Source organism: Erinaceus europaeus, chromosome 2 (genome assembly GCF_950295315.1).
Source record: "Erinaceus europaeus chromosome 2, mEriEur2.1, whole genome shotgun sequence".
NCBI classification, from domain to species: domain Eukaryota; kingdom Metazoa; phylum Chordata; class Mammalia; order Eulipotyphla; family Erinaceidae; genus Erinaceus; species Erinaceus europaeus.
Window position 1 is genome coordinate 43,387,526 of NC_080163.1, and position 13,609 is coordinate 43,401,134.

General features: G+C 38.7%; 1 protein-coding gene across 1 annotated transcript in view; it reads left to right on the forward strand.

Moving 5' to 3' along the window:
* Positions 1–13,609, forward strand: part of CTNNA1 (catenin alpha 1) — a 174,374-nt gene that overhangs the window by 25,547 nt on the left and 135,218 nt on the right. Inside the window, exons 2-3 of the mRNA XM_007517548.3 lie at positions 1,095–1,201; positions 2,617–2,812. Coding sequence (XP_007517610.1) covers positions 1,097–1,201; positions 2,617–2,812 — 301 coding nt within the window. The 5' untranslated portion in view covers positions 1,095–1,096. The remainder of the gene's footprint in view (positions 1–1,094; positions 1,202–2,616; positions 2,813–13,609) is intronic.

Below are 13,609 nucleotides of genomic sequence, written 5' to 3' on the forward strand. Positions count from 1 at the left end.
CAAGTTCTGCTTTGTGCTCCCCTTCTGTTCTTATTTTTCAACTTCTGTCTGAGTGAGATCATCCCATATTCATAGGATGAAATTCTTTAAGTAGAATTGTTGGGTTTTAAAAATATACTCTTCTAAAGCTGTAAATTCCTATCAACAGTTTGTCTAGAAAGTTTGTTAGTGTTAGGGACCTGGTGATGGCATGCCAGGTTTAGCTCACATAGTATGAAACGCAAGAATCCTGGTTCAAGTCCCCTGCTCCCCACCTTCACAAGTGGTGAGGCAGGTCTGCAGGTGTCTGTCTGTCTCTCTCCCCTCCCCTCTCAATTTCTCTCTATCTTATACAATAAAAAATGGCCTCCAGGAATAGTGAATTCATAGTGCTGGTACTAAGCCTCAGTGACAATCCTACAGGCAAATAAATAAATAAATAAATAAATAAATAAAGTGTTTAGCTTTCCTATCTTTTTTCCTGTAATTTTAAGGCATTACTTTTTGAAGATAAAACCTAACTGCTTGATTTTCCCCCCCTCCTTCTCATAGTCTTAAGTCTGTCTAATGGAAGTACCTTGAATCTTAACAGAAAGGTCTTTGACTGTGACTTGATATTTCTTTTGACTGTGAGTGGTAATATGTATATAGGTGCAGGGGACAGCAAGTTTGAGCATTATATTTAATAGAATAGGATGAAATACTCACTAAGAACCCATTAAAAATGAAACGAGGTGTATACTCATACTGTACTCCAAATGGGGATTAAGAAAAACTATTTCCTGTATTAGCTTTTGTTTAGTTTTGGTTTTTATTTTGCTTCTAAGTCATCATCAGAAAGTGAAATAGAGTTATCTTGGTGCCAGAGAAGCCAAAGAAAAAAGCTCTGTGTGTTTAGGAATGCCCTCTAACCCTACCACTAGTACTGGCAAATTTGAAATGTTAAGTGGTAATACATAGTTATTGGACCCTCATACTGTCTTGCATTTTTTTTAAAAATCTTGTGTTGAATGTAGCTTTCCTTATATATGAGTCCTTAAATAAGAGGACATTTGATATAAATTCATGTTTGTATTTGATGTTTGCCTGACTTAAGGTTTTTGTTTCTCTTTCAGAAATGACTGCTGTCCACGCAGGCAACATAAACTTCAAATGGGACCCCAAAAGCCTAGAGATCAGGACTCTGGCAGTTGAAAGACTATTGGAGCCTCTTGTTACACAGGTAAATATCTGAAAACAAATACACAATTCTATAATAATAGGCCTGACTAATAAGGTTATTGGTTCAAAGCCTTAGAGTAGTTGAGTTTAAGCTGACAGTACTTAGTTCATCTCCCCTAATAGTTAAATGTTAATGCAATGATTCATTAAGCATTAGAAACATACCATTCTCACTGTTTTCTTCAGTGTTTCTAGCAGTAATAGAGATTAATGGTATGTAATGCACTTTAAAAAAAAAAAAGTTCTTTTTAAAAAAATATTTATTTATTCCCTTTTGTTGCCCTTGTTGTTTTATTGTTGTAGTTATTATTGTTGTCATCGTTGTTGGATAGGACAGAGAGAAATGGAGAGAGGAGGGGGAAGGCAGAGAGGGGGAGAGAAAGACACCTGCAGACCTGCTTCACCACTTGTGAAGCAACTCCCCTGCAGGTGAGGGAGCCAGGGCTCGAACTAGGATCCTTACATTGGTCCCTGCGCTTTGTGCCACCTGCACTTAACCCACTGTGCTACAGTCTGACTCCCTGTAATGTACTTTTTTAAAAAAATGCTTTATCCATAGAGGCACCTCCCTGGTTTTTCTAGTCAGGTTTTCATCTGTAAAATAAACTAAAAACTAAACATCGTTTTTGAGAAATTAAAATATTGTTTCAGGAGTCGAGTGGTAGTGCAGCAGGTTAAGCACACATGGCACAAAGCATAAGCGTAAGGATCCCGGTTCAAGCCCCGGCTCCCCACCTCCAGGAAGTCGCTTCACAAGCGGTGAAGCAGGTCTGCAGGTGCCTATCTTTCTCTCCTCCTCTCTGTCTTCCCCTCCTCTATCCAACAACAACAACAGCTATGACAACAATAACTACAACAAGCACAACAACAAGGGCAACAAAATGGGAAAAATAGCCTCCAGGAGCAGTGGATTCGTAGTGCAGCCACCGAGCCCCAGCAATAACCCTGGAGGCAAAAAAAAAAAAAAAAAATTCTGTTTCTTGCCCACTGAGATAGCTAAATTATTTGGGAAATTAAATTTAGTAATATTGCTGTCTTAAATATGTCAATTTGTATGTTGTTAATACTTAGTGATATTTAATAAATGTTTCATTTTGTTATGAATATTTTTGCTGTTTTTAAAAAATATTTTTATTTACTTATTATTGGATAGAGACAAATTGAGAGAGGAAGGGGAGTTAGAGAGGGAGAGAGACAGACAGACACCTGCAGCACTGCTTCACCACTTGTGAAGCTTTTCCCCTTGCAGGTGGGGAACAGGAGCTTGAGCCTGCATCCTTGTGCACTGTGATGTGTATGCATAACCAGATGCACCATGCCTGCCTGGCCCTCTTGCTGTCTTTAAAAATGTTAACATTTTCTGTTGTTTTCATTTAAAATGTAACTGCAGTTAAATTTTAAAAATCAAACTTTTAGGTTACAACGCTGGTGAACACCAATAGTAAGGGGCCCTCTAATAAGAAGAGAGGTCGTTCTAAGAAGGCACATGTTTTGGCTGCATCTGTTGAACAAGCAACTGAGAATTTCTTGGAAAAGGGGGATAAAATTGCAAAGGAGAGCCAGTTTCTCAAGGAAGAGCTTGTTGCTGCTGTAGAAGATGTTAGAAAACAAGGTAGGTCAATTTTGCTTTTATGGAGAAAGACATACTATCTACGCAATCCATGATGGAGACTTGTTTGTGAATATTATTCATATTTTAAAGATTAAAAGAACATTTATTTTCATATGAAGTTAGACTGTAGCACTGCTCAGCTCTGGCTTATGGTGGTGTCAAGGATTGAACCTGGGACTTCTGGGGTTTCTGGCATGTAAGTCAGGCATGCTACCATTCCTTTATTCCCTGTTCCATGGTTAATGTTCTTTTCTTAAACCTGGAATTACTCAGAAACTCTAGATACTCAGTTGTTGATGTATCAAGTTGTATTGACTTAACTTTTATTCAAGAAAGATGCTAACAGTGGAACTTTTCCCCTTAAGAATCTGAATCTACTTTTGGTTATTCTATTTTTTAAAAAAGATTTCATTATCTTTATTTATTTATTTATTTATTTATTTATTTGATAGAGACAGAGACCAAGAGGGAGGACAGGTGATAGAGGAGAGAGAGAGACAACCTTCAACACTGCTTCACCACTTGCAAAGATTTCCCCCAGCAGGTGGGGACTGGGGGCTGGAACCTCGGTCTTTGTGTGTAATATTTGTACTTAACCAGCTGCACTACCACCTAGCCCCTGCTTTTGGTTATTGTAAGTAACAGTTGAGTCACAGAAATGTTTCAGTGCAATTTGATAGAAAATGGGGCTTTGGTTCTATGTAACTCTTTCACTATTTGTTAATTCATGCTGATGTCATAGAGGTGATAAAATGTAGAAATATTTAGCTGCTATAAAAATACCCATGAATTGCCCCATTCTGTCAGACTGTTATGTTAAATCAGACATACATGGTTGCACTGGTTTGAAGTTGAAATAAAATTAAGCTAGAGAACTCACTTTGGCAAACTCAGAATTAATAAAAAATGAGATGGTAATCTACTGTTTTGTCAGTGGTGACTATTAAAAACAAAACAAAACACCCACAAGACTACAAGTTTGAATAGAACTTTTGGTCTGAAGATTTACTTCTTAAAAACCTATAGTTTTACATTTGACTCCTGTTCTAGAAGGACACCTTAAAAAAAAATAAATAAAAGAACGAAAGTAAGCCACAGATAGGTTTTTGAAGGGCCACTGGAAATCAGCTAAAGTGAACCAAGTCCCTACTCTGCACTGTCACTGGCTTTTGGGAGAATCTCAGTGAATATATATTTTTATATTTTATTTATTAATTAAGGAGAAAGATAGGAGAGAGAGAGAGAGAACCAGATATCACTTTGGTACACGTGCTGCTGGAGACTGAACTCTGGAGACTGAATGCTCTATGCACTGCCCCATCTCCCGGACCACCTGAGTGGATATTTGGATGGCAGTGGATGGCTGACACCATTGTAGGTAGTGCAGTGGAGTTTGTCGTATTCATTCCTGTCACAGTACCCAGAAAGGAATAACATTAGAGGTGTTATCTCCAGTTGTTTAGGATTTGTCAACTAAAAACTGTGAATGATGTTTTTTCCTTCTTCCTTTCTTTCTTTCGTTCTTTCTTTCTTTCTATTTTCAGGCTGAAAGTAACTATTTCTAAAAACTTCAAAATGACATTATTTAAATTCTGTAATTCTAGCAGGGTAGGCATATTAGCTACCATAAAATAAATTACTACAAAGTTGTTAGCTTAGAGCACTGGAAATTTGTTCTCACATTCTGTGGTCTCAAAATCTGAAACCATGCCAGCATCAAGATTGATTTCTCCTTATAGACTCACAGTATGAATCTGTCTCATGTCTTCTCTTAGCTATGGGTATGCTTAATCAATTGTGCTATCTCCCAGACCAAGTCAATATGATTTATTAATGGTTTGCAAGATGATAAGATTACAGGGCTATATTATAGTTCCTCACTGACCAAAGTTCTTTGCCCCACTTTTCCCCATAACTATAAAATCTTACAAAATCTGAGAGGTAGCTTATCCCCAACCCTTTTGCTTCTTAGAATGAGTAAATAAAGAGTACTTACAATTTGATCCAGTGCTGATTGAATCTAATAATGAAGACATTTTTCAAAATGCATTTAATTGTTATAGATAATTTTATTTCTCTCAGTGTTTATTTTTAAAAATTGCTATTAGCTGGGAGTTGGGTGGTAGTGCAGTGGGTTAAGCACAGGTGGTGCAAAGTGCAAGGACCAGCATAAGGATCGAGTCTCCTGCTCCCCACCTGCAGGGGAGTCGCTTCACAGGCGGTGAAGCAGGTCTGCAGGTGTCTTTCTCTTCCTCTCTCTGTCTCCCCCTCCTCTCTCCATTTCTCTCTGTTCTATCCAAGAACAACGACATCAATAACAACAATAATAACTACCATAAGGGCAACAAAAGGGAATAAATAAATTTAAAAAATGTTATTAGCTATTTAATACTGATTTACAAAATTAAGATTTAATGGGTATAATTCCCACCATCACTTTTTAATTTTATTTTCCTTTTCTGATATCTTTATTGGGGATTAATGGTTTTACAGTTTTACAGTCAACAGTAAAATACATGCATAATATTTACACACAACAATACAACCCTACTAGGTCCTCCTCTGCCATCATTTTTCCAGGACCTACACCAACTCCAGTCCAAGTTCTGCTTAAAGTTTTCCCTTTGATCTTGTTTTTCAACTTCTGCCTACCCCCTCACCCCAGAGTCCTTTACTTTGGAGCAATACACCAGACCCAGTCCAAGTTCTACTTTGTCTTTATTGTTCAACCTTTTTTTTTTCATTTGATTCATTTCATTGAGGGTGCCTTTAAAATTTAGATGGAAAAGAGCTCTGCCAGTATTTTCCTCTTAAGTATTTGATAGTTTCTGGTCTAACATCCAAGGGGTGTTGAAATCCCCAACTGTTACTGTGTTGGTGTTAATTTACTGCAGTAGCCCTTTCAGTAGATGTTTGATATATTTAGATGGCCTCTCATTGGGTGCATAGATGTTAATAATTGTTAAATTCTCTTGATTGACTGATCGTCTGAGCATTAAGTTAATGTCCATCCCTATCTTTTAAAATTTTGTTTTAAGGTCTATCATGTCAGATTGAGAATAGCTGTCCCTGCCCTTTTTTTTGTGGTCCATTGGTTTGTATGGTAGTTTTCCATCTTTTAACTTTGAGTCTGTGTTTGTCTTGCTGAGTTAGGTGGGATTCCTGCAGACAGCATATGGTTGGGTTGTGTTTTCTGATCCATCCCCTACTCTGTGCCTTTTAATAGATGAATTCAGGCCATTGATATTTATTGATAATCATAGATTTATGATATTTTTTATATGTAATTTTAAAAAATATATTTATTTATTGAATAGAGGCAGCCAGAAATTGAGAGAGAAGGGGAGATAGAGGAGAGAAACAGAGAGACACCTGCAGCCCTGCTTCACCACTTGTGAAGCTTTCCCCCTGCAGATGGGGACCAGGGACTCAAACTTGGGTCCTTTTGCACTGTAACATGTGTGCCCAACCAGGTGCACCACCACCTGGCTCTGATTTAAGATATTTTTAATGCCATTACTCTTAACTTTTAGAGTGTTCTGATGTGTGGCATATTTATGATGTGATTGTTTATAAGAAACCTTTCAGAACTTCTTGTAGGCCAGGATTGGTGATAGTTGATTCCTTCAATTGTTGCTTGTCTAAGAAGGTTTTTAATTCTTCCATCTAGTCTGGATGACAGTCTAGTGGGATACAGTAGTCTTGGTTCAAAGCCTTTCTCATTGAGCACTCGATAGATATTTTGCCGTTCTCTTCTGGCCTTTAGTGTTTATGAGGAGAAATCTGCTGATCTTTCCTCTGTCTGTTTTTCTCTTGTAGCCTTCAGGATCCTTCCTTCCTTCCTTCCTTCCCTCCCTGTCTCTCTCTCTTTCTTTTTTAAATATTTATTCCCTTTTGTTGTCCTTATTGTTTTATTGTTGTAGTTATTATTGTCATTGTTGTTGGATAGGACAGTGAGAAATGGAGAGAGGAGGGGAAGAGAAAGATAGACACCTGCAGACCTGCTCCACCACCTGTGAAGTGATTCCCCTGCAGGTGGGGAGCTTGAACTGGGATCCTTAGCTGGTCCTTGCACTTTGTGCCACATGTGCTTAACCCTCTGTGCTACTGCCCACTTCCAGGATCCTTTCTTTATCCTTATTCCTTTTCGTTCTAAATAAGATATGTCTTGTATTTAAGTGTGGATTAATTCTGTTTGGGACCCTCTGGGCTTCTTGAACCTTTGTCTTTTATGTTGTCTAGAGTAGGAAAGTTCTCAGCTATTATGTTCTGTAGAATGCTTTCTTCCTCTCCCTCTCTTCCTCTGGCAAGCCAATAATGCATATATTATTTCTTTTGAAGTCATCTCATATGTCTCTGTTGTTGTTTTTAGTATCTCTTACTTTTTGATATATCTTTTACTTTTTTAATATCTCTTCTTTCTTAGTTTTTTCTAGTTCATCCTCAATCTTGCTAATTGTTTTCTGCCTCATTTATTCTATTCTCTCTCCCCTCTGTTGTTTTCTGTAGCTCAGCGATTTTGTTACTCTGTTCTGATACTGTATTAGCTTGTTTAGCTAGTTGTGTTCTTAGCTCAGCTATTTCAGCTTTCAACTCTCCAATTACCTCCAGATAATGTTTCCTTTTGGAGTCTCATTTGCTGTTTCCTCATTTCTGATGATATTATTTTCAAAACTCATTCTTCACTCCAAATGATTAATGTCTCAATTAGTGTTTGCATTTTGTCCTCAACACCCTTTGGGGGGGGAGATGTGTTTATCTGGACTTTTGTCCTGGTTTAGTTCTCTGTTTCTTCTTTGTTTAACCATTGTATATGGTGTGTTATGAGGTTCCTCTCAGTACCACTAAATCACACTTGCTTAGATTGACTTGTGTCTGGGCAGAATAGAGTCCTAGTTGCTGCTACTTTGTGCTGGTTATTGATGGCCAGCAGGTGGTGCTATTGTGATCTCTAGGTTTCTCTTGTTTGTATGATCCGCGCTGCGTGGGGTGGGGTTGGAGGGTGGTTGCTTTGTGCTGTCTTGTGGTCACAAATGCTCTGTTTTATGTTGTGTCCTTGCATTAAATTCAGAAGGCTAAATACTCCCTGAGTCAAAGATTGAGAGGTCTTAAGCCCCTTTCTCTTTTCTTTTGGCATTCGCAACAACCTTCATTGCTTGCTGCCCTTAAAGTGAGGTCATCAAAATGGCGCAGCTCAGCACTGCTTTGCCCAGAGCTTGCTGTTCCTCAACCGGGGCCCCTTTTCGTCCCAGTCGCACACAGGCACCCGCTTGAGGCTGTAGAATTCTCAGCTGTAGATTATGATTTCAGTCTCTTGTATTTATTTGATGTTTTTGGAGGAGAGACGATTTGATCCCTGTTATTTCATGGCCATGCCTCCTGGAACTCCTCACTTTTTAATTTTTTAAAATTCACCACCAGGTCTTCACTGCTTCAGTCTGCCTATTTCAGATAGAGGTAGAGAGGGAACAAAGCTACAACATCAAATCTTCCCCTAATGTGTTGGAGACCTGTCTCAAACCAGGGTTACAAGCTTGGCAAGGCAGTACACTATCCATTTTTTCAGCCTTAAGTAGGTTTCTCTCCTTTTGTCATTTTATTGAAGGGTTACCAGTTTACAGTATAGTTATTTACACATGGGTACAATCTCTTTTCTTCCCATAATGGGAGTCTACTAAAGACTCTTTCAACTTAGGTCCCTTTCACTATCATGCACTAGAACCCCAAACCCATTAACAGACCCCCTCCCCCCATCCCTTTCTGCCCTCCTCCAGAGTCCTTGTTTGGTACCTTACGCTAAACCTAGTCCAAGTTCTGCTTTGTGTTTTTTTCTTTTGTCATTTCTCCCTTTCTTTGTTTTGATGATTTTTTTTTCTGCCATTAGGGCTATTGCTGGCGCACTACAAATCCACTGCTCCAAGCTGTCATTTCCTTCTTTTATTTTTTAAAAAGTATTATTTATTTATTTTTATTGTCTAGGACAGAAAAATTTGAGAGTTGAGAGGGAGAGACACACACATGCAGACTTACTTCACCACTTATGAAGCATCCCCCTGCAGGTGGGGAGCCTGGGCTTGAACCTTAGTCCTTGTGCATGTTAATACATGTGCATAACCAGGTGCGCCATTGCTTGGCCCATTCCTCCCCCCCCCCCCACAGTTTTTTGTTGTTTCTTGCTTTAGGAATTTCTCGGAATCATCTATATAAATCATGGTACAGTACATGCACCCCCAAGAAAACAAAACTCAATTTTAAGTCCATAGCTATTTTTCTGTTTCTTGTTATTTTTATTTATATCTGAGGAAAATCTTTTATATGGCTCTGAGTCATAAGTACTTGTCTGTCCTCTCCCAACTTTGCAATTATTTATGATCATGGTCTAGTCACCATAATTTGCCTTCTTGAAAAAAGAAATAGTGATGCCTCCTATCATCATTACTGCATATGACATGAGAAGTTGAAGTGCCTTGCACTTTTTTCCTTTGGCTTGTTTTTTTCATAGGAGATTTTTAAAGAAATGTGATGAAAATTCTTATCATAATAGAACAAAATGCATTTTATGAAGTGGTTAAGCACAGATTCTTTAATCAACCAGGACTTGTTATTGTTGAAGCTGTTTACTGAGTATTTGAAACTCTGTATTGTTATTAATTTATCTATAGTTCTTTGATATTCCTCCCTTAAAGAAGTATAGGCTAACTTTGATTCTCATGAATGTATGTTAAAAGAAGTGTTGCTATATCAGCAAAATAGAGGTGATATTGTCCTTAAGGTTATTGAAGTGTTTGAGATAATGCATCTTTAAAATCTAGCACAAGACCAGCAAAAATAGTTCAACTTTGCTTTTTTTTTTTTTGATATTTATTTATTCCCTTTTATTTCCCTTGTTTTGTTGTTGTAGTTATTATTATTGTTATTGATGTCATTGTTGGATGGGACAGAGAGAAATCGAGAGAGATGGGGAAGATAGAGAGGGAGAGAGAAAGATAGATAACTGCAGACCTGCTTCACCGCCTGTGAAGTGACCCCCCTGCTGGTGGGGAGCCGGGGGCTCGAACCGGGATTCTTATGCTGGTCCTTGCACTTTGCCCCACGTGTGCTTTACTGGCTGTGCTACTGCTGGACTCCCAGTAGTTCAACTTTGATAGCTTGGTGCTTTGTCGTGTGTTACCCAAGTTCAAGCCTGCCCCCTACCACATTGAAGGAAGCTTCAATGCTATAATCTCTCTCTGCCTCTATCTGGGGCAAAAAGGTGTAGGTACTGTACTTCTAAGACAAAAAGTCTTAAAAACAAATATTCACTTGTCTCAGGGACTCTTCATTCTGGGGATGCTAACTCCTATGCTGTGAGAATGCTTAGGAGTTTTGGTGGAGAGGAACTGAGGTCTGTTATAGTCAGTACTGATTTGCCCAACATGTTAACAAGCCACTTTGTAAGTAGATCTCAGCTCCAGACAAGTTTTAGATGACATTAGTCCAAATCAACCCTGAACTCCTGACCTATAATAAACTTGATAGTAAATTTTTATTTCATTTATTTTTTGGAAAAAAAAATACTAAACCATATTTATTTTTTAGAATCAAACCACTATGAACATATATCATATCCTTGAAATAGCTAATAGGCTATCTTTTCAAGTAATAAGTTGGTTTAAAGAAAAAAGGTTCATATACAAAATGATACAGTGCCTGAACTGGAGCAAGAACACACTAAGATGCAAAGGCCCCAGGCTAAATGCTTTTTTGTAACAGGGGTTGCCCCATCTTTGCTCTAAAGGATTCACAACTCCCTCTAGCTCCTCTCCTTTTTCTCACCTATTATTCTAGGGTATTGTCTCCTGGGGTTATTATTTCAGGGAGCAAAGTTAGTAATCCTGGATTTAGGTTTTATTGCATTCTGTTCTGTGAATGATAGATTTTCCCCCTAAATCCTGTAATTTATAACTCTTAATTAAATAGCTGGCAGATTCTCTTTCATTGTTCATTCCTGGATATTGGTATGTAGCACATTCAGAATTCCTTTCAAGGAATTGTCATGGAGTGTTAACCTGTCACTGCTGCAGACACCCTTAAGCTCCATCCTGCAGTTTGTGGGAAGTTCAGCTTCCCATACATGTTAAGATGTGGCCATCCATATTTTTACAGGTTCTCTAAAAAGATGTAATGTGTGAGAACTTCAGATAATGGCACATGCATGTCTTGATGATGATGGTGGATGGCAGGAACAGATACCCACAAGGAATTTTTCAAAATTTTTACCCAAACCACCCACTTCCTCAACTTTACATCTTAAATCAATTTCATGTCCTTGTATATAAAATAAAAACAAGTGAAATAAGAGACCTAAAAGCTTTTTTCTCCCTTCTAAATTAGTGATCTCATGAATTCTGTCTTACAATTTATGGACCATAGTGTTATGATATTTATGGTAAACAGGAGACTGACGACAAACAGAAACACTTCTCTTATTCCATCAAATCATAGACAGGTTAGTGTTGCCTGCCGTTCTAATTGATACCTGTTTACTAAGAAGAATTACAGATGTTGGAGCACTTTGGCTTGGTATAAGGGAAATCTTACTGACAGAACAAGCACTTCGCCAAATGAAATTTTAAGTACTCAGTCCTCCTGTGCTGTCTCTTTTTTTATCACCAGCTCTAGTACTTTTTTTTCTATTTCATAGTTGGAAACATGAAGAAACTAGTGTCCAGAAGCAAGTGACATATGCCTTAAAGCTGCTGTTATTATTTTTTTTCACAAATCCTGTTTAAAAAGTCAGAGATAGAATGAGAGAGGCCAGGAAATACTGCCAGGGATTGAATTTGGAACCTCATGCTCACAAGTCCTAAGTTCATCATTATGCCATATTTGTTCTGAATCAATGTGAAATATATTTACATGTTTTTATTGATGTGAAATTTGGTCATACCATTGTATATGTTTCAGGAGTGCTATATCACATCTCTTTAAAAGTAAGTTGTCACATGACACCTGTGAAGTGTGTTCATCTCCATTTATTGAAAACTGTCTCTGCTTTGCCTCCTCATGTCCTTATAAATTATTTTTTTCCTAGTACATGTTGGAATTAAATTTTTTTTTTATTTATAAAAAGGAAACATTGACAAAACCATAGGATAAGAGGGGTACAACTTTGCACAATTCCCACCACCAGAACTCCATATCCCATCCCCTCCCCTGATAGCTTTCCTATTCTTTAACACTGTGGGAGTATGGACCCAAGGTCATTGTGGGATGCAGAAGGTGGAAGGTCTGGCTTCTGTAATTGCTTCCCCGATGAACATGGGCGTTGATAGGTTGATCCATACTCCCAGCCTTTCTCTCTCTTTCCCTAGTGGGGAAGGGCTCTGGGGAATCGGAGCTCCAGGACACATTGGTGGGGTTGTCTGTCCAGGGAAGTCTGGTTGGCATCATGGTAGCATCTGGAACCTGGTGGTTGAAAAGAGAGTTAACATACAAAGCCAAACAAATTGTTGACCAATCATGGACCTAAGGGCTGGAATAGTGCAGATGAAGAGTTGGGGGGGGGGGTTCCTCCATTTTGTACATAGCTAATAGGCATATTTTAGTTAAATTCCAAAGGGCTTTTGGCTATGTTAGTTGTTTTTTTTTCTTCTTCCTTTTTCTTTTTGCCCCTGTGCCTGAAATCTGATATGCCAGTGGATCCAAGTTACTGTCTGGGGAGGTGATGTCATGGCTGGAAAAAGGACCAGAAAGCTGGATCAGGGAAGAGAATAGCTCCCTAATATGGGAAAGGGGTATAAATATTGTTGACTGTAAACCCCATTGATTTGATATGATCTGGGGCCCATAATTAGCTTAGGAGCCTGTGTGACCTCTGCATCCCTCTAGATCTGAGCTCACATTCTGTGGTCATGAGTAGGAACATTCCCTGCTGCCCCATTATTGACCCATCTTCCTCAGGTGTAGCATAGACTATGTTGTGCATCCTCCCTTCAGAAGAGGGAACATTCTCTACCGTTGTTGATCCAAGTTGAGGGCAAGGTCCTATGGGGGCCCACAAAGGGGGCTATTTTGTTGCTCCTGATAGAAAAGGCAATGGAGAGAGGGATTTATTTGAGTTCTAGGCTCATCAGGTTTGTTTGGGAATCTCAGGACTCCCTGATTAGGGCCCCATCTGATGGAATGGCCTGATAGTGACTGAAGAGTCATCGTTAAAGTATGCCAGTCTCTTGCCATTATTCAGCTTTTGCAGTCCTTCCTTTGCTAAGGCTATCTTTGGAGTGAGTAAGAGAACTGTAATAGGAAGTAGGTGAGGAGGGTATCTAAGTCTAAGTAGACACTATTTCATTATGAACTTGATATTGACTCCCTACAGACTATTGTGTATTTTTGCTTTCAGGTATATATTTTGCCCTAATTTATGGATACGTGTGAACATATGCTCTATCTTATAGGACCTAGCCCGTATCTAGGTTTTGGGACTTTGTTAGGAAATGAACTTCTTAGAATGGAATTAGAGAATACCATGAAAGGAAAGGTCTCACCTGAGTGATGAGGGTATAGGGTTGGCATTCCATGCCTGACTTCTCTGGACACAGTCTGAAGTGAAGCATGCTGAGGTGGTACTCGTTGCATTGATTAGGTTGGGATTGGCGGATGCAATATCCTTTGGTATGAATTGAGAGAGGCATGCAGAAAAGTGAGCCCCACCCCAGAGGTTCCAGGATTGGGGGAAATAATAGGCTGTATAGAGGAGCTGTCTTAGGATTTAAGAACAGTAGATAGTTATTGCTATAATCACATTGTTTGGCAATT